General features: G+C 39.8%; 1 protein-coding gene across 1 annotated transcript in view; it reads left to right on the forward strand.

Annotated features, from left to right (window-relative positions):
* LOC121524338 (semaphorin-6D-like) overlaps window positions 1-26,403 on the forward strand; it is a 256,246-nt gene that overhangs the window by 208,237 nt on the left and 21,606 nt on the right. Inside the window, exons 19-20 of the mRNA XM_041809680.1 lie at window positions 5,912-5,970; window positions 6,184-6,237. Coding sequence (XP_041665614.1) covers window positions 5,912-5,970; window positions 6,184-6,237 — 113 coding nt within the window. The remainder of the gene's footprint in view (window positions 1-5,911; window positions 5,971-6,183; window positions 6,238-26,403) is intronic.

Genomic DNA, 26,403 nt, shown 5'->3' on the forward strand with positions numbered 1-26,403 from the left:
CAGCCATGCATATTCAAGAATAGTCATGTGGGGACAAGGCCATCCATAAGGGGGTATAAAGGGGAGAGCTGTCAGGGGCCCAGCTAAACTGGAGGCTCATAGAGGTCAGCAAAATCATGGTCTGTTGTAAAGTTAAACTGTGATATCCATATTTTATATTCAACCTGAAATATAACCACTCTTTTCAATGAAACAAATGTATTTTTTAAATCATTTGTGTAGAATATAGCCTTCTGAAAAGTGTCAATCTATTTTGTTTAAGGAAAAAAAAATGGTTAAAAATTGAACAAATTGGTTAATAATGGCAAAAAAAAAAATGATGGAAAAGGTGGTGAAAATGGATCTTAAAACTAGTATAAATGGGTTAAAATTGGCAAAAAATTATATGAAAATACCAAAAAAAATTACTGGGAAAAAAAGCAAAAATGGGTAACAGTGGCAAAAATGGACATAAATAGTGGTAAAAGGGAATTAGAAGTGGCTGAAAAGGCTTTACATTGCCAAAAAAGGGTCCATTCCATTCCATGCCATTCCATTCTATTCAAATCCGGTGAAATGGGAAGAAAAATTGATATATACTGGCAAAACAGTGCTAACTGAGAAAGAAAAAATAGGCAGAAATTGGTCAAACTGGCAAAAATGGGTATATCAGATAGTGAAATGTGGTTAAAATGGGAAAATTGGGCATAAAAAGTGGTAAAATGGGGTTAATAGTGGAAATTATGGGTCAACAGAGGCAACATTTGGCTTAAGTGGCAAAATTGGTTTAGAAGTGGCAAAAACACAGGCTGAAAAAGAAGTGGTGGAAAGGGTTTAAAATAGCAAAAATAAGTGGTAACTGACAAAAACGTGTTAAAATTTGTGGGAAAAAACGATGAAAACTGGTTAAAATTTGGCAAAATTGGTGTAAAGTGGCAACAGGGACTCTGGAGACCTTCTCTTAGTGTCATGCAACCCTCAAGAGGGACCCAACTTCAAGGTTGAGAACCACTGTATTAGGCAGTAGCTTAGCATGCTTCTGCTCCATAATGTGACGTATCATCCATAAATATTTCTGTTCTCCACTCTAGTGGAAATACAGAAACACTTTAGAGGTTTTACTCTGTGTCATACTTGGTTTTGAGATGCCAGGCTGTTGGAGTCTTTTTTTAAACCAGTGTTGGCAGAGACGAGACAAAGCCCTCACCTCAGAGTTTTCTCCTGATTTTCCAAAAAACAAAACTATTTGGGTTGTTGTTTTCTGTAAAAATATTCTTTTGAGTTCATGTCACACCATGAGCAAAGTTCTTCTTCAAATCTGACATTTCTTTTTTCTGCTCTGTTTTAACTTTACCAGGAATTTAAGCCAGCTGAAAACACAAAAACTCTGCTTTTACCAGGTGTAGGCTTAGTTTAGTTTAACATCCAAATAATCTCAGACTGAAGCAGACAGGATGTCTTATTTCAAGACTGATTTTGTTTGCTGCATTGGCAGCTTTTAGTTCTTTGTTTAAACAATTCAGGCTTCATTTTTTCCTTAAATATCTTGTTACTATCTGGACTTCTCATATGAATGTAGTTTCTGTTAAGAGTAATGAATAATTCTAGAAAGTAGAATAAACATTTGGCTAAGATTTGAGTTCGAGCAGTGACAGATTTTCCAGGAATTCATAAGGCTATGTTTGTTCAGCTTATTTATCTGTGAAACTAAAGAGAAAAAAGAGACAGAGGAGTGATCAGAGAGTAAAGAAAAAGCAGATGAATATAAGAAGATAAACAAGAAGTCGTAAAAGAGGAGGGCACTGTGAACAAAGACAATGACTAAGGAAATAAATCATAAAGACTGGCAGAAGAGAAGAGAAATGAAATCTGCGTGAAGCAGGTGAGGACAAACAGTGAAGACATTTTTTCAGCTTTTTAAAGCCAAACAAACTTTGAATAAATGTTCTCTCCGTCACTCATGGGGAAAACGTTTGTGCCGACACAGACTGAACATGATAAACAGAGCTGCAAACACTTTGTGCCAAATCGGTGCGAACGTGGGCCGAGCATGATCAGACTGATGAATGGTTCTGTCCCCGAGCTCATCGCTTTGGAAAAACAAAATACCTTTTCATTCTCTCCTAATGTTTGTGGGGAAAAATCATCCATCCACCTCCAGAAACATCAACTTCAGCTTCCCGGCGATAGTTTGTGGCGCAAAGCAAGTTCATGAGAATGGTACGCTTTTCTTTTTTGTCTTTGGATGGAAAAAAAATCCCTGAGTGACTTTGAAAACATCCAACCGCTCGGCTTATTTATTTTAAGACTTTTCAGTTTGCTTCAGGCTGTTTTTGCCCACGGATGGCCGTGCCGCCTCCTAAAATGCTTGATTATTCAAATCTACAAACAACTTAATGCTCTACTTGTCTTTAGCCTCAGAAAAGAGATATTTGAAAAAATAATCATGCTTGTTGGTTTTTCTGGTGACAATAAAGACATTTATGCAACTAAAATGAGTTGTTCTCTCATAGGAAAGTTGTAATGATGGTAGAAATACACTTGAAGCTGCTGTAATGATATTGATCATTTCTCAAGCTCTTTCAATCTTTCCTCTTGATTGCAACCCTGCAACCAAAAAATCATTCACAGCCACTACATGGTCAGAAATTTAACCCTTGTACACCTCTTGGTACATTTTAGCATTTTTCAATGACAAATACTCAATATTTTTGTGTTTGCAATAGTAGGGAGGCCAAATTTTACAAGAGTTTCACTTTTTCAGTGAAGTTTTAAAATTAAACGTTTCATTAACACCAGGGCTTTAAGACAACGCGTAGAAAAAACATCCCACCTTTCACCCTATGGACATTTTTTGCATCATTGACTCCCATTAAAACATTCAGTTTTGATCCTTCAGTAATTTCAGCATGAAACAGTGTTTTACATTTGACTACCTTTTCAATCTCAGCTTTTGTCTTGAAAAAATGTTCTTTTTTTTATTATCCATCATATGGAATAATTTTCCACTGTGGCAGCTCCATTCTATGCCATTTCAATGAGGCCTTTTTTTGTTGCACTTCTGATTATTGCTTAAAAACAAAATACATGATTGCACCAAAAATGGTCTGGGTGTGTTGGTATTGATGTAAAAGTGTGGTATGAATGTGTGTATTGAGAAAATAATTTGTATGTGTGTGTGTGTGTGTGTGTCTTTGTGTACAGGAAAACAGAAATTTTTTTTTTGCTTATCACATTTTGCACATCCCCATCTCTCTCCCACTCTTTTAATGCCCACAGATCACCCCCTACACACACACAAATACACACACACAGACCCCTACACACACATGCACACCCCACCCCACCCACGCACTTACATTTGGTTGATATATTAGTTCAAATTGTTTCATATTTTGTGTTTTTAATGGTAAAATATAATGTTAATGTTAATGTAATAGTTATGATCTGGACTGAATGGGGTTTAAAGATTTAAAGATTTAAAAAATAATCATAGTTAATATTTCTTTAGCACTTTTAGGAACTGATCGCTTTCTGCACACAGAGTGAAAGGTGGCGTATTTTTTAACTAACTCCCACTGCTCAAAAAATAATAATGCATGAAAATTAGTGTTGTTGTCAATTATTGACATACCCAGGGGTGTTATAACTCTTCCTGAAAAAACAGTTTGCACTTAATATATAGAAAATATTTCACATTTTGTATTTTTATCATTTAAAACATGTGGCTCATTTTTCAAAAATAGCATTAAAGGTTTATAATTATTTAGGAAATTCATGTACATTTGATAGTTATGATTAGGACTGGAGTTGGTTAAAAGATTTGATGCAGTGAAAGTGAAAAACATGTGCATAGGGAATCTTTTTATAGCACTTTTTAGGAACTGAACACTTTTTGGATGAAGGGTAAAACATCAGTATTTTCTGAAGGGGTGCACAAGGGTTAAGGACATTGTCAAGCTGAGCATGCTCAAACTTCCACAAAGTCCTTACATTTTTGGTTATTGGTGCATGACCATATTTGAGCGTACCATCCTGCAGAATCTTTGACCATATGAACAAGGCTGTTATTTCTGCAAGGCTAATTTTGTATGCTAGTCAGCGGAGACACGTACAAGAAGATTTAGTGCATTTTTTCAGTGGGGATACCCTGACTGAGACCAGATACTGTATACAGTATATGGACAAAAGTAACCAGCCGCCTGCCCATTACACCATCAGGGACTGTAGTGACATTGTATTCATATTGATGTACCTGCCCCTCTTTTGCAGCTCTAACAGCTTCCACTCTTCTTGGAAGGCTTTCCATTACATTTTTGAGCATTTCTGTGGCAATTTGTGTCCATTCATCCTGTCGAGCATTTATGAGATTTATGGACGAGGAGGCTTGGCTCACAATCTCTTTCAGGTCCAGTGTGGGCCGGTCAAGTTCTTCCACACCATGTCTCTAAGTCCTTGCATTGTGCACTGGGGCACGATCATGTTGGAATAAAAAAGGGCATTCCCCAAACATTTGCCACAAAATTGGAAGTATAGCATTGTTCAAAATGTCCTGGCATGCTGAAGCATTAAGATTGGCCTCACTGGAGACAAGGGGTCTAGCCCATCCCTGAAATAAAGCCCCATACCATTATCCCTCCTCCACAAAAACTCCAGCATCCGCCAAACCTAGACCCGCCCATCTGACTGCCATCAGAGAAGCGTGATTCATCATTTCAACTGCTTCCCAGTCCAGTGTCAGTGTGCCTCACACCACTCCATCTGATGCTCGGCATTGGACTTGGTGATGTGAGAATGCATGCCGGTGCTCTGCCGCAGAAACCCATCCATGACGCTCCCACTGCACAGTTATCGTGCTTACATTGATGCCAGTGGAAGTTGAGAACTCTTCAGCTATGGAGTCGGCAGTGTTGGTGACTTTAATGCACCATGCGCTGTCGCAGTTGTTGACCCGCCCTGTGTTTGTTACATGGTTTTCTGCTTTGTGGCTGGGTCGCTGTTGTTCCTAAATGCTTCCACTTCCACTTTCTTATAATATCACTTACAGTTGACTTTGGAATATCCAGCAGGGATGAAATTTCATGAACTCCCTGAAGGTGACACTGAGCTCTACAGAACAATTAAAGCATAAATGTTCAGGTGACAGAGAAGATACATTTTAGGGTTTAAATAAACATCTGAAGAGGATTTTTGATGATAAAATTGAAGAGAAAAGAAAAATGTTCATATATCTTGGTTTAAATGATGGAAGTCAGAAGTAAAGACTCAGCTTTCTCTGCCATCGATGGTGCTTTTACTTTAGAATCCGTCATGTGTGGACAAGTTTCTTCTGGAGTTTCTTCGGCCTTCAGCAGACAGAATAGGCCTCCTGCTCATCGTCTCTGCAGCCATTTGCTCTGTTTGTGTGTTTGGGGCAGTAAAAGTTGATTTGTCGCCTCTTTAAAATTGATTTGAAGGTCAGATAGGAAAGTGAAGAGAGAAAGGCAGAGACAGTAAACAACAGAGACACAAACTGGCGACACACTGAGAGGAAAGTAAGCGGCTTCATTTACCCAAGCTGCAGAGATTCACTGCTTCATTTTATGGCGGTCTGATCTCACTGTGAGCGCGCTGTTGCGGCGTTATCCTGTCACATGACTATCAGCTTCCTTTTCCCTGAGCTATAAAGATGAATCTGTCCACTTCTCCTCCCCTTCGACCTTCTGAAATTCTTCACAGTTAATGACAAGCTGCAGATAATGTGTGTGACATCATCTAATTAACGCTGTCCTAATAGGTTATCCAGTCACCGTGGTTACGCATCATCGATTAACTGCCACGACGATGGTTACCCACAGCAACAGACGTGTCTCAGAGTCTGGTTTTGTCCTTCAATCAATGTTTTATTCTGCCATTTGTTTGAATCCCGCTCCATCTCTGTCTGTTTCTGCAGGACCGGGTTTGAACAGGATATCGAGGGCGACCACTCGTTTCACCCCGACGGCTGCCACGGTGAGATAAACCATCAATCTACAGCAGCAGTAATAATGATAACAGAGATAATACGAGGTGTAAACAGTGCACAAGTCAGTGGGTTGTAAAACTACAGCACTGTTACAGGCAGTAAACTGGAGAATAAATGAGACGAATGAGATGAATTTTAAACGGATGGATTTTGTGGAGCAGAATCTTGATTGCTGTGTTTTTTGTTTTTGTTTTTTTCAGCTGATGTTTTGGCGACCACACGGAACCAAGAGTCTGCAGCTGACTCAGCATACGGTAAGAACAAATGTGTTCATTTAAGGTTTTATTGAAGTAACAGGAGCAGAGACTTCTGGGGAATAAAGACAAAGTGGTGTTTAAACCAGTGAGACTAAGAAGGAGGATTCAAAAGCCTGGCCCTCTACAGCACAGGGTTATATGTTACAATAATAAAGAACTCTATCCTTTAAAAAAGCCTGAAATGTGATGGGAGGGATTTTACCCGGCCTGATCTGACGGGAGCTGCTCTGACTTCAAATCATAGTCAAACATGCACTCTGTGGATTGTGGAATAGAATGATAGACAATCAGGAAGCAAGCTGGCTGAACGAGGAAGCACAGCAAACACAGCCATGGGGACAAAAGTGAACACAAAGCTAGAAATAAAGCACAAATGTTTTGCTTTGTGGCAACGACACGAGTATTCAAGGGTTGTGCTGTCACTTTGCAGTCCTGGTGACACTTGAAGGCCAGATGGGGGGCAGTGAGTGAAGAACAGCCATGATGAATGGGGACATAAGAAAGTTAGTACTTTACCTCCTTAAATGGACCTGCATGCTTCAGTTATCTTCAGAAAATCTCTACATGCATTGAGTATGATCCCTACACTTTCTCCCATGGAGAAACCAGATTTATTTAATGAAACATTAGGCTGTTTAGAAACCAGAGAGTACAAAACAAAGAGATGGAAGAAAATGCCCCAAAATGCAGAATACAAAAAATACCACAGTGCATCAAAACTTCCCAAATATTCCAGAAAATAATTCCAGAAAGACTGCCGAATGGTTGTGTGGTAAAAAGTCTAAGAAATTTCTTGTTCCTTGTGAAATGTTTTAAGATTTAGTTGAAAGTCAAAAGATTGTTTTAATTAATTAATTAATTAATTTATTTATTTGAAAAGGGACAGTGCACATTAATCAAAATTCAAAGAAATGTAAATGTACCCAAGTTAACCAAGGCTAATTTTCATTGGTAGTCCCTTTGCTAGATGGTTTAAGGCATCATAGAATAAAATATAGCATACAACAGTAAAACATGTAATAATGATAATGTGAGCATTAACAGCATGATTGGTTATCCACAGCATCAGTGTTGACATGGTTGATTGTCAATCAACCATTTCTTGACATTAGGTTTAAGTGAATGACAGAATGGTGACTCTAACTGGCTGTAAATTCCACTGCTGTGATGGTCTGATATGTGGTTTTTCTGAGTGGAATTATGCAGCCCTCCTAGAAACAAGAACTTATCAAAAATGTAGGAAAAATTCTAGAAAAAAAACCCTTTTTGTGGCACTAACTTTTCTGAAGCAGTTTACAGGGAAAAATCCTCAAACATAACAGTTAATTCACAATGAAAATTCCTGAAAAATTCTGTCAAACACTTGTTTGGTTTCCTTTCTGCTGTCAAAACTTGAACCAAAGGAAAAAAAAATTAAAGTGCCTCATAAGAGTTGTTGATTTTCTTTCTCTGGCGCACATTCGCGACCCATTTGAAACAGCTCCGTGCCCCACTTTTAGGGTTCTGAACAAGCTTATAATAGTTTTAGATTTTTCAGTAGTTTTTGTTTTAATTTCGTTTTCATGTTGCGTTCAATTTCAGTTTAGTTTGTATTAGTTTGTACTTCGGGTTTTTTAGTTTAGTTTAGTTTTTATTTCCCAAAACTGCCTAGTTTTAGTTTAGGTTTTATTAGTTGTAGTGTCAGTTTTAGTCGTTTTCAGATACATGTCAGGGCTGAGTGAACATCATACATTTTTAAAAACATATTCAAACATGCAACTCTTCATTTGTCATTTTATTGCTATAAAGTTGATGTTTGAATGCAACTCTAGACATAAAACTATCATTGTGTGAAGTCGTAACCAGTCAGTTCAGGCCATTTTGCATTCCCCAGACCTGGGTGTAGGTGCCAGTCAGTATGGTTGTGTCAAAGACTAACACCAAGGGAATTTTGTCTCCATTTTTATTTTATTTTAGTTAGTTTTATAAGCACACTGTACAGTTTTAGTTAGTTTTTGGGGGGGGGGGTTTTGGTAAAGCTTAGTTTATATTTAGTCTCAGTTCACTAAAATGGTTTTCAAATTTTAGTTTTAGTTATTTAGTTAGTCTTGGTGAACTATAATAACCTTAGTCCTGACCCACTAGTTGAGAATGACTAGTTTTAATTTACCTGGTATGGAGGCAATCAACATCACAAATCACTCAGTCCTGCTGCAGACATCCTCTAGCCTGATAAAGGAAATGAGAGTTTGTGTACAAGGTTTTTCTTTGAAACGGCTCTTTAATGTAAGCCACAGTTGCTAGCTCCCATCTGAGTACCACTTTTCTTTCCTCCTTTTTTATGATTGTAATTCAATCTATATTTAAAACTTCAAACTGGTAGACAATTAATAGCAGTTTGAAAGCCACAAAACCAGCTCTCCTAACTGGGCTAACTGTGTTAGATCTTTTTAAAGAGCTGGATTTCCTGTCATCGACAGGCATTGACTGAAGAAACACAGGCGAGATCAGGGTTTAATGTGCTTTAGTTAATGGTTGCCACTCATAAACAGCACAAAACTTTGGCATTTTTCCATGCAGAAATCACTTCTTGCCCCCCATCTGGAATTCTCTGCTATGGAGTAGCATCATCCGCAAAGAACCTATACAACATAACCAAACAGCGCCGGTTAATTAAGATAAAACTTTCTCTGTTGTTCAGTCAATGAAGATTTTAACATTTTTTGTGTTTTGAGAATTAGGTGGTGTCTTTCAGTCTCTGTTACACAAGTTAAGTTGGCATAAAAGCCATGCAATCCCTTTATGGATCAGGCCTTCTGTGTCTCTGCTGTTAGTAAAGTGGAAAAAAAGTCAAGACTGTTTCTACAAAGACATCTTAAAGTCTGACACTGTTCTGAATAATCGCTGTAGTGTCACTGAACTAAATATTCCCTGCAGGAGATTTATGAAATAATCCTTAGAGCAGAGTTGATTATAAAGAGATTTTAAATGCTGAAGTTTCCTAAACCAGGAGGGTTTTCAGAGAGCGGTCCAGAGGAAACTCTTCATCCCTTCCTGACCCCTCTGCTAACAGGCTCAAAATCCACCGGAAGACATCAGATTATCATCACTCGATTGGCTCGTGTTGACGTATAGTATCTCGCTGCTCGGTTTGACATCATTACCCTCCACCAGATTATGATTCTTCAGAGCAAAGCCTCGCCTCACTCGGCTGCATGCTCTGCATTCACGGCTGCTGCCTGCCCATCAGGAGTCGTGCTTGTAAACCAGTGGAGGGTTTGTCATGCACAGGGCGACAGCAGACCCATGCGGTGAATCACATTAAGGCTCCATAAGCGGCATCAGTGTGATTACAGCTGGATAGGGGCCACGGATACAGCAGGCTCCTGATACGTGGAATAATTGACAACTGAATCGTCTTTTTCAGGGCTCTCAGAGACAGCTGGAGTGGCTGATCCACGTCAGCAGCAGCAGTGAAGAGGAGGGAAAGTGAGCAGTTCAGGGTCAGCGCGGTGTAAAGTGTTTGAAGAGCATTTCTGATAGTTGCTCTTTTCCACCACATTTAGATGAAATAATCCAGCTGTGAGTGACAGCTTTTCTCAGACGTCCTTGAGCCTCTTTGAAGTAAATATTTGGTCCATTTGACGTCATCAGGATCCAAAGTGTCCTGATGCTTTCAGAGAGCTGTGGCTTTTTGATTCTTTTTTTTTTTTTTTTTTTACATGCAGAGGATCTCAGAGTCCTCGGAGCTTAGAGAGCGACTCGTTTTGTATTCAGCCATGTAAGTTAATTGAGTTCACCTGGCATCTAAATGAGGCTCTGTTAGGAGAGTAGAATGACAAGTACCTGGATAAAACAAGACAAAAGCAGAGCTGTGAGAGACAAAGGGAGCTGCTGCTGTAGAAACTTCAGTCTAGAAAAAAAATCACCTTGTAGAGTTTGCTGAGGCTGGGTTTACATTAGGATCCACCTCAATGTGACCTGAAAGTCCAGCTCATTTGATCAGTGTGAACACATTCCAGGCTCTGACACAGTGCCAAAGTCCACTTAAGAGGTGGTCTCGGACAGGGTTCACGTCAACGTGAATGGAGCCATGCATGTGGGGTACTCATTGGCAAGGGAAGTTGTAATGGCAGTTCTTAGTCTCTTTGAAAACTGCTGTACCTATACAGGACAGGCCCATTTCATCCTTTGAGCTGCACAGCAATTGGATGGACCCTTCCAGTAAATGATATGTGATAAGGTGCTTACCGGGGTCCCTTCTCACAGGATATAAGACTGTACTGTACTATAAGGAGCTGTTTGAGTTGACAAAACTGGAATATAGTATGCTGTTTGTTTGGAAAAATCAGGATAAGAGAGAAGAAAAAGTGACACACTGTCAACAAAAATCAACAAAGATTTTAATTGTTCCACTGATAAATCCCCCCTAAAAAAGGTCTATGCATGCTTTTTTATCAATAGATCTTTGTATAAACTACCATGATAACTTTATCATGGTACTAATCAATATTTGCAAATCTAATTTTGACAGCCTCAGAGCAGACAAAGCTTTACACACCCCCTAAGATCTTTTGCACCCCTTCCGGGAGGTCCCGGACCACAGTTCGGGAACCAGTGTCCTAAAGGGTGTCAATTCACTGGACAAAACAGGGTAAAGTGACCCTTAAGGTGTCCTTAATGTGAACAGAACAGGGTAAAAATGTCCTGTGGGGTGCTGTTTCAGGGTTAAAAACAGAATAAAAGGATCTAAAGGGTGTCCGTCAGGAGAAAAAAATAGAATACCAAATATTCTGCCGCCCCAGTGGACGAAACAGGTGAAACTGCCTTGTGGGGAGCCTTTTAACTTGACAAAAACACCATAAAGTGCCCTGTTGGTTGTCCTTTATTTGAAAAGGAAACAGGATAAAGTGCCCTCTAGGGAGCAGTTAGAGTGGAGAAAACAGGATAAAGTGGTTTAAAGGAGGCTTTTGGAGTGGGAATAACAGGATAAGGTGATCTGAATGGTGTTCTTCCAGTAGACAAATCAGTATAAAAACATTTAGGATGCCCCTAAAATGCGCAAATAAGAATTAAATGCCCTGTGGGTTGCTGTTCCAGTGAGCAAAACAGGATAAAGTGCCCTGTGTGGTTCTTTTTTGGATTGACATTCATCCTAAATTGTCCTGAATTGTGCTTCTCCAGTAGACAAAGCAGGATAGTGCCCTTTTAGGTGTCCTTTAGGTGGTCAAAACTGGATAAAGTATTCTGAATGGTGCTGTTCCACTGGTCAAACCATGATTAATTATCATGAATGGTACTTTTCCAGTGGAAAAAACAAGATAAAGTGCCCCACATGGTGCCCCTTTAGTGGAAAAAACATGATAAAGATACCTGTAGCGTGTCCCTCTGGTGAACAGGGCAGAATAAATTGCTGTATATGGCGCCATTCCACTGGACAACTCATGATCAGATGCTCTACTCTTCATGTGGACAAACAGGATAAAATGCCTTGAATGGTGCCCTTCAGTGGTAAAATGACCTAAAGGGTGTCATTCCAGTGGAGAAAACATGATAATGTGCCCCATAGGTCGTTCTTTTAATACACAAAACAGGATAATTCACCCTGCGAGGTTATTGTCAAGTGGAGAAAACATGATAAAATGCACTTCCTCTGGAAAAACCATGCTACATGGTGCTGTTCCATTGGACAAAACAGAATAATATGTCCTGCATGACGGCCAAGTGCCTTTCTGGGAGCCAATCCAGTGAGCAAAACTTAATAAAGAGCCCTGTAGGGTTCACTGTGTACAACAGGTGTCATGTCAGTATTTTCACTCCACTCAAACATTGACCAGGAAACAAGCAACCAGTAAAATGTGTGAGTGCATCTTTTAACGCAGTTATCTTGCTGTGATATTCACATCAGGATTTGCACATTTGCACACTCACAGCAGTCGAGGACAGTAAAATTAACCTTCACAGATGGAGCTCTGGTTTATTTATATGTTGTTGCTGCTGCAGCTTCACCTCCACCTCTAATTTGCTCCTTAATCACTGATCCAGCAGCAGGAAGTCTGCAGTCTGTATCATAATAGAACAATGGCTTTAAGCCTCCATAAATATAAACGATGCCGACAGAGGAGCCCCTCGCTGTGCCGTGATTAGCCCGACTGACTGACGTGATTACAGCACAGCAGATGGAAAGCAGCAGGACTTTATAAAGATGCTGGCAGATTCATTAACATACTTCCACAAATTCATCTCTCGACTCACACTAATTCTGCCGTGATTAACCGTGGCGTTTAAGTTTCACGTTTTATTGACGCCTGTGGGGAACACCCGGGGAGTTAATGGCTCTGTTACTCAGCAGCAGCGTCAGGTAGTGTTAGCCACAAACGGCACCATTGTTCACACTTTTATTGTGATCTCCGGCTTGAATATGCAGCGATTTAACTCACAGTGAATGATGGAGCCTCCATTATACAGTAGGACTGACAGCCGGCAATTCCTGCATAATGGCGCCTGCTGCATTAACGCGGCGGTGTCGGCCGGTCGGGCATGAAGGGCTCTGAACACAAAGAGTGAGTGATGTTTTTACCCGTGTGCGCCGTATCTTTCCGCCGCGCTGCGCTAGAGTGGCTGCCGTTACTGTAATGACATCGTTTGGCGACGAACTGTTCCCGTAATGACGTTTTCGCTGCAAATTGGTTATTTAATGCAGTGCAAAGGAGGCCCCGGTGGGTTTAGTTTGGCTCTGAATGGACATAAATTGGCCATTATGCTGCAGCGTGCCATTACAGGGTAGTTTTATATGAGATGAGAGTTGACATTGTGCAGAATGGGTTCTGAAAATGCAAATGATGATGGTTCCTGGATGACACGAGTGCTGTCTTTCCGTGACCTTTACATTACTGATTGTACTGCTGCTGATCCAGGAAATGAAGTCTGCTGTGCTGCTGAGTATGGGGCCTATTAATGAGCGATTAAAATGGGTTTAATGTCCTTAAAGTCGACTTCTCAGGAAGTTTGAGGATGTCTTTTTATAACTATCAGACTGAAGCAATGCTTTCTGTGGAAGAGTTTGAGCTAAGTTTTGACTGCATGATCATTAAGGAACAACCTGCTCTCTGCATTTTTTTCCCTTGCTCAAGATATTGCCGCCTCAGTTATGTTGTCTAAACTCATTAGCATGTTTGACATGTTAAAGGAAGCTGAGCTTTCCCCACACATCGAATCTAAAGACATAAGGTCCTGTAGGCCCGCCTTCTTACTCTTCTTCTAATGTTTTGTTGTGTCTGCTTCTTCTTTGTTTGTTTAATAGCTGGTAGTAAAGTTGTGGTTACTGAAACATTATTACGCTGCGTTAGACAACTCCAACTCCAAAAAAGTTGGGGCACTGTGTAAAACTTAAATAAAACGATGATAATCAAATCCCATAAACTTGTATTTTACTCATAAAAGAACATAGACAGCAGATGCTGAAACTGAGACATTTTACCATTTCAGGAAACATATGAACTCATTTTGAATTTGATGGCAGCAACAGATCCCAGAAAAGTACGGACACATTAACCACTGTGCAGCACCCCCTGTTCTTTTAACAACAGTCTGTGATAAGGAGAGTTTTGGTGGTGGAATGTTGTCCCATTCTTTTCTGATGTAGGATTCTAGCTGCTCAACAGTCAATCAAGGCCAGTTCAGCACCTGGATTCTTCTACTATGAAGCCACGCTGTTGTGATGGATGTGGCATGTGGTTTAGTAGTGTTTTGCGAAAGTAGTCAAGGCCTTTCCTGAAAGAGATGTCTCGATGGGAGCATGTTGCTCTGCAACCTCTAATACACCAGCTGCCAGTGTTAATTTCGTCAACTAGAACTATGACTAAAACTATTCGTCAACAGCCATTTTTTCCATGACAAAAACTAGACTAAAACTAACAAAAATAGATCTGTGATGACTAAATAGAAATTAAGTTTAGTTTTTGTCAAAAACTAGACTAAAATGTACTGTAGTTTTCATTGGACATTCAAAATCTGTGATATTTCTCTACTGTGGATAGATCTGTCAAAACAATACTTCTGTAGCTATTTTGCCTCTCAGCTGTAGAAAGCAGGGACCCCAGGTTTGGCAGGGTGCAGAGAACACAGTACCATGAATTGGTACCAGATTTAGGCAAGAAAATAAATGCTTGGACTAAAAGTAAAGACTAAAATGTGAGGACTTTTTATGGACTAAAACTAGACTAAAATGTTTTGAGTTTTTGTCGACTAAAACTAGACTAAAACTATAATGGGCAGAAATGACTAACGTGAGACTCAGACTAAAATGCATTTCATTTAAAGACTAAAACTACAACTAAAATTAAGAATAGCTGCCAAAATTAACACTGCCAGCTGCCCCACTCCAAAAGTACTAATGCAACCCCCTACCATCAGAGATGCAGGCTTTTGAACTGTGCCAGGAAAACAAGCTGGATGATCCACCTCCTCTGCAGTCCTCAGGCCACTGTTTCTGTGGTTTCTCATAAAGAATTTCAAAATTCGATTCATCTGACCACAGAACAGTTTTCCATTTTCCCTTTGTCCATTTTAAATAAGCTTTGGCCTAGAGAAGACAATGACAAAGGGCTTCTTCTTTGCATGATATTTTTTTTATCTTGCACTTCAGTCAGAACCACTTTGTCAAGAAACACACACACATGATTTGCAGCTATAAATACAGTATTCCTTTATAAGCAGTTATTATCAAGCACTTATGCTGTTAATTATATTTGCTGGTGTGGCTGTTCTGGGATCCCCCTGCTCTTCCACAAGCTTGCACACAATCCTTCTCTTACTATGCTGTTAAGGAAAGCAAAAGGCAGGCAGCAAAACCCCAGAGCAGACCAAGGACAACAGAATGACACTGAAATAGTCAGAAGCAGAAAAAAGGAGGAGCTGGGGTGGAGGAGGGTTTCAAGAGCAGCTTGCAGAGAGAGCGGCAGAGCACAGCCAGGCAAAAGCATGCTTAGCACTTGCTTTGCAAATCAGCTGGCCATGAGCTGAGATGCATGAGATCGGCTGATCTCAATTATGGCACTGCTTAACCGCGTGGCCTGACTGAAGGCTATACGCTCGATTTGTGGTTGGCACAATGAACTGTGCTGACAGACAGTGATTTTCAGAACTGTTCCTGAGCCCATGCAGTGATTTCCAGTACAGAATGCCTTTGCCTTTTTATAATCTAGTAGCCCCTGAAGCCCACACATTATCCAGTTTTGGCCATCAGCCAAAACTGGATAATTCTTCAGATTGTCTGAATCTTTTGATGTTTTTTGAGTCTTTTGCAGATTGGTGAACCTCTGACGTCTCTATTTCTGAGCTCTCTTAAAGGCGCCAGTCATGTTTCTAACCTGTAAACAGGTAACTGAATCAATGCAAAAGGTTCCTTCTGCTGTTTTTATTAGTACCACCTGATTTCCCAGCATTTTGTGGCGTCATCCCTACTTTTTCGAGACATGTTGCTGCCAACATCTCATATTCTATTGTGAATGGGTTTATAAGATTTGCAAATCTTTTCATTCTGTTTTCATTTACTTTTTGAGCATCGCCCCAACTTTTTTGGAACTTGGGTTGTAGTCAAAGACATGTAAGATAATCTTCAGTGTTTACTTTGCAGCACTGAAATCTCCTCCTGCGTGAAGGACAGACTCTGAGTGTGTAAGATTGTGGCCTCTCTGCTCTGTTGGACTGTGAGCTGCTCCTCTGCTCCCGTCCGGGTTTTTTTTTTTTTTTTTCTTTTTTTTTTTGATGCTCGGGAGAATCTCTGGTGTGACTCACATCATGTTCAGCACAACAACTTGTGTGTTTAATGACACTGAAGCGAGACACTGACATTTAGAGCCCAGCGCTGTTTAATTCAAGTGTTTAAGCTTCTTATCACTCAACAGCAACAGCAGCATGACATTTAATTTAAATGTTTGCACCTTTTCAACTCAGACATGACCTCTTTAGAAAAATCATAATGGATTTCCTACGCAGATTAAACTAATGTGAGTTATCTGGACAGTTTTATAAAATGTCAAACTTTGTCTTAAATATTCAACAGTTATAAATGTCTCCTGAACTAACATGCAGTAATGCCCAAAAGGCAAACTGAGCTGATGTTTTTAACTGAAATCAAGTGAACTTCATGTGAACTAGAGTCATAAGAATGTGATTTTATCTTGTCTGTTTTTAAGTGATGATATCAAGCTCACTGGAACTTAAACACAAACAGAATGAGCTGTTTTAGTGTTTAATAGAAAAGATTAACGAGAGCTAATTTAAGCAAGCTGGGCCACACACTGAAGTATTATAACATCAAAATTTTTTATCTGAAAGGACCAAAAAAGCTGTGTTGATTTATCGTTGTCTATTATAGATTTTGTAAATGAGCCGTGCTCAAGTACAGGTTACCCATCAGTGAGGAGAGCTGTTGAGTCAATTCTAGACATCTTGTGTCACTCCAAAAGCATTATATCCACACAATACAGCTCTATTTCATCCTCCAAGCTGTACAATAGATGTGAAAGAAGGAATAGGGTCGCTTTTCATTTCTCAAAACTAACAAAAACATTTCTAGTAGCCTGCAGGATAGACTCTATTGTCCTCATAAACCAGTGTTTCATGGTTGTCTCTTCATCATTCTTCTTGGTGGATTTGCAAACCACCTTTGGATGGGTATCATCTCCCTATGAGATGAACATCATATATGACAAGAATGGGCATGCAGATGGTCAAGTGGTTTAAAGCGCGCACCATGTACGCGGGTGGCCTGGGTTCATATCTGGCCTGTGGCCCTTTACTGCATGTCCACTGTCTTCCCTGTTAAGTCTATCTGCTGTCTTCCTCTATCAAACAAAGGCATGAAAAGGCCCAACAATAAATCTTAAAAAAAAAATACACACGCACACACACCCCCACCAACACGCACACACACACACACATATATATATATATATATATATATATATATATATATATATATATATATTGACAAGAAGAGACAGGTAACAAAAAGTTGAATAACTTCTGAACCATAAATCATAGCCACCTGTTTTTTTCTCCTCTGGAAGCACTCTGTTTTGCTGTTCTAAAGATGCTATCCATGCCTTTATAGCTCTTATGGAAGCTTTTCTAGCAAGCCTGGGACTTGGTTGATTTTCTGGGCTCTTTTAGATTAAATCCACACCAGTAAGTTGGAAATTGAACGTCTTTTATCCATTTTTTAATATTTCTTTCAATTGTTTCTGCTACTAGCTTAGCCACCATATTGTCTTCCTGACTTTGTCACAGCATGTTTTGCCAAACTGCTTAACCGTTGAGACTGTCTGACTAGCTCATAATAGAGAGAAAGACAGACGGAGAGTCTGTGATGTGACCTTCTGTGCAGACAGCTCCTGTCTGCAGAGAATATATTGAAAATTGAGTCAAATTCCTCCAATTCAAAAAAGCATAAGGACTTTTCTGTGAATATTTTGAAGACTTTTTTCTGTCACAGAATGATTATTTTTCTAGCTCTTTGGTCTCCAAGAGACGTAACTATTTGAATTAAAATTGCTGTTTAGTTTTTCTTTTGTCTTCATAGTCCCTTAACTTAAAAACAAAAATTCAAGTGACATTACTGCACACATGTTCTTAAAACCCAGCTTTTCCACAGAAAAAAGAAAAATGTTAAGAACTTGGCTGTGCACCACAGTGTTGATGTTTTAAAATATTTTGAAGACATTAAGTCCAGTAGAGACAAAATGGTTAAAAAATAGCTCAGCACCCAGGGGTTAAGTGTTCTCCATCAAGTCAAGTTTGTGTGTTGCAGCTCCTGCTGCAAACACAGAGGTTAACACACAATGTGAGGGATGGACATTCAGCTGGTACTGCCAGCGTGCCACATATGTTAAATGAAATGATCAGACAGAAGTTTTTAACCTGTAATCAGAGTCTGAATGTTTTGGGAGGTGAGTACAGGTCACTTCTCAAGCAGCTGATTGACGTAAGTCTGAGACTGGTAATGAGGCAGGCCTCAATTTCAAGATCAGTCCCTGGATCATATGAATTGATATTTTAATTTAGAAAATTATGACTGATGTGAATCAGAGATTTTTTTCTTAGTTGTATACTTCCCAACCTTTTTGGAATTATATTTGTAGTACAAATATGTCTGAGCTGTTTATTCAACGAGTAAGAAATTTAGCTTCAAAATAAAGTGTCCTTCCCTCTTCTCTTTGTTATTTTAGCGACTCACTGAACGCTCTGTGTGATAAATCTGTTGTTGCTGTTGTTGGACTCAGGCTCCCCAACCGTTCAATGCTTTTAATTCTTCTCCTCATTCATCTCAGCGCGGGGAGAGGATGAAGATAATACGTATCAATACAGCTGCTTTTGACTGCTTTCTAACCCCCTCTACACGCACAGACACTGCCTGTTCAGCATGAGCCACACGGCACACTCGGTCCATTTGTAAGAGCTCCAGCTCATTAAAAAACACTTTAACTTGCCGTAATGGCTCTTTTGCCCGCTCGATGATCAACTAACACACATAATAACACACAGACACCAAAAAAGTGACTCACTTCTCCACCACACAGGCACATTTAGTGATGAGAGAGCCCATCACAGACTGTGGTGTGGTGTAATCACACTCCCGTCTCTGTGACAGACACAGGCTGTAATTAGGAAACGTCTCTTCAGCGGAGAGAGAGAGCTGAAAGTGAGCTTGTTGATTTCAGCCAAAGAGATAAACACTGAGAGTTAACGTGCTCCACAATCACAAACACAACACAACAGAGGGAGTACAGATGTTTGTTTGAGTGTTAGTTTGAAGTTAGCGTGTCGCTGTAGAGTCAGAGTGATGCTGAGATCTCCTCTGCTGCCTGAATCATGTTTATAAAGCTATGCTGGTGTTATATAACATATGAACAATCCTAGTTCTAGAAAAGTTGGGTCGCTGTGGAAAATGTTAATAAAAACAATGATTTGCAATGTCAAAACGTACTATCCATCTTCTTCCGCTTATCTGAGGTCGGGTCAAGGGGGCAGCAGCCTAAGCAGGGAAGCCCAGATCTCCCTCTCCCCAGCCACTTCGTCCAGCTCTTCTCAGGGGATCCAATGGTGTTCCATGGCCAGCTGAGCAACATAGTCTCTCCAGAGTGTCCTGGGTCTTCCCCGGGCCCCCCCTAGTGGGACCTGTGCGGAACACCTCACCAGGGAGGCGTGCAGGTAGCGTCCAAAACCAGATGCCCAAGCCACCTCATCTGGCTCCTCTCAACGCAGAGGAGCAGCAGCTCTACTCAGAGTCTCTCTCGGATGGCTGAGCTTCTCACCCTATCTCTAAGGGAGAGCCCAGACACGCTGCCTGTGGTCATGATCTTGTTCTTTCGGTCACAACCCACAGTTCTCGACCATAGGTGAGGGTAGGAACATAGATCGACCGGTAAATTTAGAGCTTCCCCTTTCGACTCAGCCCTTTCTTCACCACAACAGACCAATGCAGAGACCGCATCACTGCCGACGCTGCACCAATCCGCCTGTCAATCTCCCGCTCCATTCTTCCGTCACTGGTGAACAAGACCCCAAGCAATGTCAAAACCGTTTTTTTTTTTTTTTTGTTTGTTTGTTTTTTTTTAAACAAAGTAAAATGAACAACAGTTTATGTTCTGGAGACAAGTTGCTGGAGTTTTGGAAGAGGAATGTTGTACCATTCTTGTCTGATAGGATTCTAGCTGCTCAACAGTTCTGGGTCATATTTTCTTGATTTTTCTTATAATGATTCTCCAGACTTTTTCTATTAGTGAAAGGTTTAGACTGCAGGCAGGCCACCTCAGCACCTGGTCTCTGTCAGTGTGGAGCCATGCTGTTGTGAAGGTAGTTGGTGTTTTAGCATTGTCTTGCTAAAAAAGTCAAGGCCTCCCCTGAAAGAGATGTTGTCTAGACAGAGGCATAAAATTCTACTTTGAGAAAATTTTCTGGGCTGCATGGCAACGCAGGGGTTAGTGCTGTTTTCTCACAGCATGAAGGTCCCTGGTTCGCTTCCTGGTTAGGACCTTCTGTGTGGAGTTTCTCCCCATGCATGGGTTCTCTCCGAGTACTCCAGCTTCCTCCCACCACCACAAACATGCTCATAGGACTGTGACTGTGGCTGGTTGTCTGTCTCTACATGTCAGACCTGCGATTGACTGTCAAGCAGTCCAGGGTGTACCCCACCTCTTGCCCAATGACAGCTGGGACAGGCTTCAGCCCCCCTGCGACCCCCAGCGGGATAAGCGGTATGGATTAATAATTTTTTGAATTGTTCCACAATTTTCACACATGATTTTTGGCTGACTGGGGAGCTTCTGCCCATCTTTACCTCTAAGAGACTCTGCCTCTCTAAAATGCTCCTTTTATGCCAAGTCATGTAACTGACCTGTTGCCAGCAGTGTTGATTTCATTGACTGAAATTATTCGTCATCAGCCTTTTTTCCATGAAAAAGACTAAACTAAAACTAGCCAAAAATAGATCTTTCATTACTAAAACTGAGTAAAATGTAATTTAGTTTTCATCAGACATTCAAAATCCCTGATATTTCTCAGTCAAAATACAATACATCTGTGTGTATTCTGCCTCTCAACTATAGAAAGCAGGGACCCCAGGTTTGGCAGGGAACACACTTCCATGATTTGGGACCTGATTTAGGTAAGAGAATAAAACTTGGACTAAAAGTAAAGACTTAAATGTGAGGACTTTTTATGGACTACCAGTGGACTAAAATTTTTTGGAGTTTCTGTCAACTAAAACTTTAACGGGTATGACTAAAATGTGACTAAAACTATAATGCATTTAATTTAAAGACTAAGACTGAGACTAAGATTAAAATACCAGTCAAAATTAACTCTGGTTGTTGGTAAACCGAATTAGTTTTAAAATGCGCTTCCAGCTGTTTTTCTTTACGACCACTTACTTTTTCAGCCTCTTGTTGCCCTGTCCCTACTTTTTTGGCAGATGTGTTGCTGCCATTAGACTCCAAAATGAGCTAATATTTTTCAGGAAATGCTAAAATGTTTTAGTTTCAACATCTGATATGTTGTTTATGTAATATGCAGAGTAAAAACGGATATGAGAGCCCAACGTGTTAACAAGTTCACAGCTTTTTGAGCTGAGGGGCCAAACTTAATACTTCATGTTGACATGTAGTATTTTGAAAATGTTGCCTCTCTTCCTAATTCAGGAAACTTAATCTAATGTGTCAGAAGTTGGATTTTTTACAGTGTGGGTTCATGAGATTTGCATTCTGTTTTTATTTACATTTTACACTCTCCCAACTTTTTTCAATTTACATTGTATACAAGTTTTTAAACTGTAGCCTTGAAAAAACAAGTCTTATGTCTTAGCCTCCACCACTGTTGTTGACAAAGCTGATGTTAGTAGACCTGACACTGCTTGATTTTGATTGGATGGTGAAAGGGAAGTGACATTGACAAGCTTGGCTTTGTCCCTGAAATTGAACTGTTTTTAAGTGAAAACTGTGAGCACAGGAACAAACAAACAGTTTGTTGATGTTGATCTTTGGAGCATGAATGGACACAGGTTCTGATTATGACTACATGTGAGGTTTATTCTGATCTGTTGGATTCACTCAGCCTGTATCCACAACTGAGTAACTCCAATGCTGATATTTAGTAAAACCTCCCTCCCTCTTTGTTTGAGTATGGGTGAGAGACTGTGGGTGTGTTTGTGTTTGTGTGCTGTCTCCTTGCTGACCTGCCCTCATCAGTCTTGATTTACTCAACCAATCAAGAGACCACATTGCTCCCCACACACAGACTCACACAGTGAGACACCCACAGTGATTGACCCGGTCGATAAAAACACAATATGAAGCTCAGTGGGGATCAATCAACGACAAGGAAGCTCACAGCTGGAAGTGTCTCACCCTACCAGCTACCTCTGTTGGTGTGGGCGTGAGAGAGAGGGAGAGGTTTTAAAAACATTTCACAAAATCCTGGCTGGAAATGCAGTGAATGTAAAAAGACTATTTTAACCCTAACCCCCTCTGGAGATGGACTGAGGTAAAGAGAGTTAGCATCACTTAGTATTTGTGTGAGTAACTGTTCATATGCTAAATCTGAATCTATCCTCAGATGGCTGAAAATGGTCACACTCACACACACACTGGCTGTATAAGACAATAGCTGGTCTGAGTCCAGGTTTCACAGAAAGCAGACGGAGAAAAGACGAGTAAACAGAGCGGACAGACTGTGAGCACTTTGCAGACACGCTCGGATGATGCATAGAAGTCCTCTGTGAATTTACCCACGACCATTTGTTATCAAGAAGTATTTCTAGAAACTGTTCTCGCAACAGCAATAACATGACTTTTACATTTCTGTGTGCACATTTAGAAAAAGTCTGTAGAGAGCACTTCTGAAGTGAAGGACCATGACTCTTCTCTGGAATCCATGCCAAGATCAGTTAGATAAATCCAAAGCCAAGATCAGTCAGATAAACCCAAAGCAAACATCCAACTGAACATCTCATGGCCATTGCAGACAGCATGTTAGTTGGGTCTCTCTTCATACCTTTTACCTCAATAATCTCTCCACACCTGTCACTATTCATTGTATAGTTGAGCCAGAATAAAAGCATTCTTCATAAAGGGGGGGTAGTTTCTCCACATATGTGCCTAACCACACTTTTACTTTGAAAAGCACAGACTGGAAGCATAACCGTGCTGATTTTCCATGTGCCATATTCTACCAGTGTGTCGTGTTGTACTAATGGCCACACTATCCGAGACAAAGACTTGCCCGAGAACCGGGCGCACCAAGACCAAGACTTTTGGGGGTCAAGACCAAATCAAGGTGGAGACAATAAAAGTCAATTAAAAAAAAAAAAAACATGACAAGGTTGAACAGTTAAAGAGCATTCTCTTTTTAATTTTAGTTTTCTTTTAAAAAAAGTGACAGATAAAAACTAGGTGTCTATAACTCTTTCAAAGCACATCATGCAAAAATCTCAAATCTTAACAAACTTGTTCAACAAACTTCTTGTAAAAAATAAATAAATAAATCCTTGTATATATTTTAGATCAACTGACAAGTCTGGAATGAAAATGAGAAGTTTGTCTTAATTTGTCGGGTATATGAGGTGTAAAATAAGCGTTTAGAGGTATTTCTGACTGGAAAAAACTGATGTCTGAGTTTTTGCTGGTCCGCTCTCATCATTGTGGCAGGTTGTTTGGCTCCCATTTGGAACCAGTTTGACATCCAGTTTGGAACCAGTTTGGCTTTTTAAAATGTGGATTAAATAACAAACGAGGATGGAGGAAAGGATACTAGCACTGAAACGGGCGCTAGCTAAAGTGGCTCACATGAAAGAGCCATTTTGTAGCAGAGGCTCGTTTGTGAACGGCACATCATCACTTGGTCACTCAGCCCACAAGGTTGATAGCAGTGTTAATTTCTCTAGTGTAAACTATGACTAAAAATGTTTTGCAACAGCCTTTTTTCCATGACAAAAACTAGACTAAGACTAACAAAAAAAAGATCTGTAATGACTAACACTGACAAAAACGAAGTTTGGTTCTCAGCAGGATAACTAAAACTAGACTAAAATTTAGTTTGGTTTTTCGTTGGACATTCAAAATCTATGATATTTCTCTATTGTGGGTAAATCTATCAACAAACACTGCAGCTGTAACTATTCTGCCTCTCAGCTGTAGAAAGCAGGGACCCCAGTGACCATGGGTCACAGCCATGACTTGGTACCAGATTTAGGCAAGAGAATAAATGCTTGGTCTAAAAGTTCAGACTAAAATATGAGGACTTTTTATGGACTAAAACTAGACTAAAATGTTTTTGATTTTTCGTTGACTAAAACTATAAAGGGTAGAAATGACTAAAATGTGACTGAAACTAAAAGACATGTCATCACAAGACTAAGACTAAAATTAAAAATTAGCTGCCAAAATTAACACTGGATGATAGTACATCACAGTTCCTGACCCTCAATGTTCAGGACCACATGACTGCAAAGAACCGATAAAGACAGGATTTCTTTTTCCTGCATCGTACAAAAACCAGCAGTGGACAGTTTGATTAACTAAATAGGCAGGACCATCAGCTGGCCTAATTTGAGATGCACTAACTCTGTTCATGCAGCTACAACTGTCCCATGCAAATGTCTGAAATAGTCTTGTTTGATTGCAAATCTTTGGCCTGAACAAGGCTTTAAAAGCCAATACACAGCACTGACATTAATGCCATTTTAACCAATCAGATCACAGTTGTTACAGATCTACTGCGGCCTTTGTCTCATTGTCAGTATTCAAGATCCATCATATTTCTAAGATACTATCAGCGTGAACTTTAGGATGAAGGTTGTATTGGACAAGAAATTATTGTGTATGAAGTAGTTTCTGTCTGTGGAGTCTGTTTGATTTGAAAAGAAAGATCCAAAAGTTCCCTGGTTAAAAAATAAAGATCTAATTCTTAATAAAAACATGTTTTTTTTTTTTACCAGCAGCCACTGAGACCTCAGTTTAAAGCAACAACCAAGGTTATAAAAGTTTCCCTTTCAGACAGCAGCTGCTCTAATAAAAGATTAAATATGTTTTTGATTTTTAAGGTGAATCTGTGGTTAACAAAGCGATGCATGCGCAGGATGATTTGAATTGTAAATGTGAAGAAAAGCATCTCTTAGAAGTTCTTATCGTCCCCATCAAAGATAAAAAGCTTTAGTTGTTTCTTGGATGTGTTTCTAAAATTACAGCGTTCCACGTAAAGCCCAAAGAGATCATTTAACTTAAACAATCTTTCTCTGAGCACTCACAGTAAAACCATTATGAAGTTAAGTGAATTTCCACCTCTGAGTGCATTTAATGCTGCGTCCCTCAGCTCCCATTATGTGCATCGGGATAATGCAGAGACTAAATGGCTGCTTTTAAATCTAAACTAAGAGTCTGCTGCAGACGTAGCGGGGATTACACAGAGGGAGATTCATATAGAGGAGAGGGAATCAGTGATAACATTATGTCTGACACAGGGAGGGACAGCATTTCAACTTGTACTGCATTCATTTTGCACTGAGTACTGTCGGTAGAATGGAAGTCAACTTTATTTAAACAGCACTTCACTGACAAAAGGTCAGAGAGTCCTTTATATCCACAAAGTAATACAGAAGGAAGCAAAAGGATAACTCTTTATGCACATGGTGGAAGACAATATAGACTTTTATTTCATTTGTAATTAATCCAATTAATCTCACTGCAGCTGCTCTTACTTAAGAGAAAAAAAAATCAAATAATACTTCAGCCTGTAGGACATTTACTTCTGGATAAGGTTTAACATCTGTATCCTCCACTGTTTTACCTGAGGTTCCACCCATAGTCATATGTAGAGTTGATCCAGTAGCCTCCTAAGGCCTGGCGTCCTCATATGAACACGCTACATTTTGGGTTCTCTGCACCAATAGTCTTAATATTACTGACACAAAACTGTTCAAGGTACATAAACTTGTACTTAATATAAATAGACTTATTTGTACTCGGTAGCTTTTATATTTTTATATGAGTGCGAATTTGGCAAGTTTTATCAACAGTAATAAGCCACGAAACTGATGAACAGGAAGTACTCGTATGAGGACATTGGGACTTTTTACTGGTGTAAAAGTAAGAAAATATAGCTTGGGCAGATTTTGGAAAGAAATAAACAGCTTCAAAAGTGAAAGTGAGTATAAATGCTTATTTCATGTGATACAACTTAGTCTACTTTGATTTTTATGTGTATGGATACATTTCCAGGACATTTCTCTATCAAAAGAGCGATTCAAGACAGTCTGGCTGAAGACCATGAATCCTAACAGTCCCTCTTGCAGACTATTACTCTGAGATGCCACCTATCCCAGGACAAAAGTGCACTTTAATTTGCCAGTCCAACGTTTGTACAGGTGTTTTTTATTCACCTCATTCATAAACAAAGTCTGGCAGTTACATTCATGAAATAAGTACATTGCTAACTAACAGACTAATCAGCACTTCATAAATATAACAGAGAAAAAGATCAGAGGTAGGATTAGGTTACGAAAAGATCCGTTTTAGTGGAAGATATGTAAACGGTGGCTTACTGTAGCTAACATAAATCTAATATAGAGAGCTTAGCTGTGTAGTTAAAGTTACATCAAAAGACTTAGCAATGTGATCTTCAACAATT

This window comes from Cheilinus undulatus, linkage group 16, assembly GCF_018320785.1.
Source record: "Cheilinus undulatus linkage group 16, ASM1832078v1, whole genome shotgun sequence".
In the NCBI taxonomy this organism is placed as follows: Eukaryota; Metazoa; Chordata; class Actinopteri; order Labriformes; family Labridae; genus Cheilinus; species Cheilinus undulatus.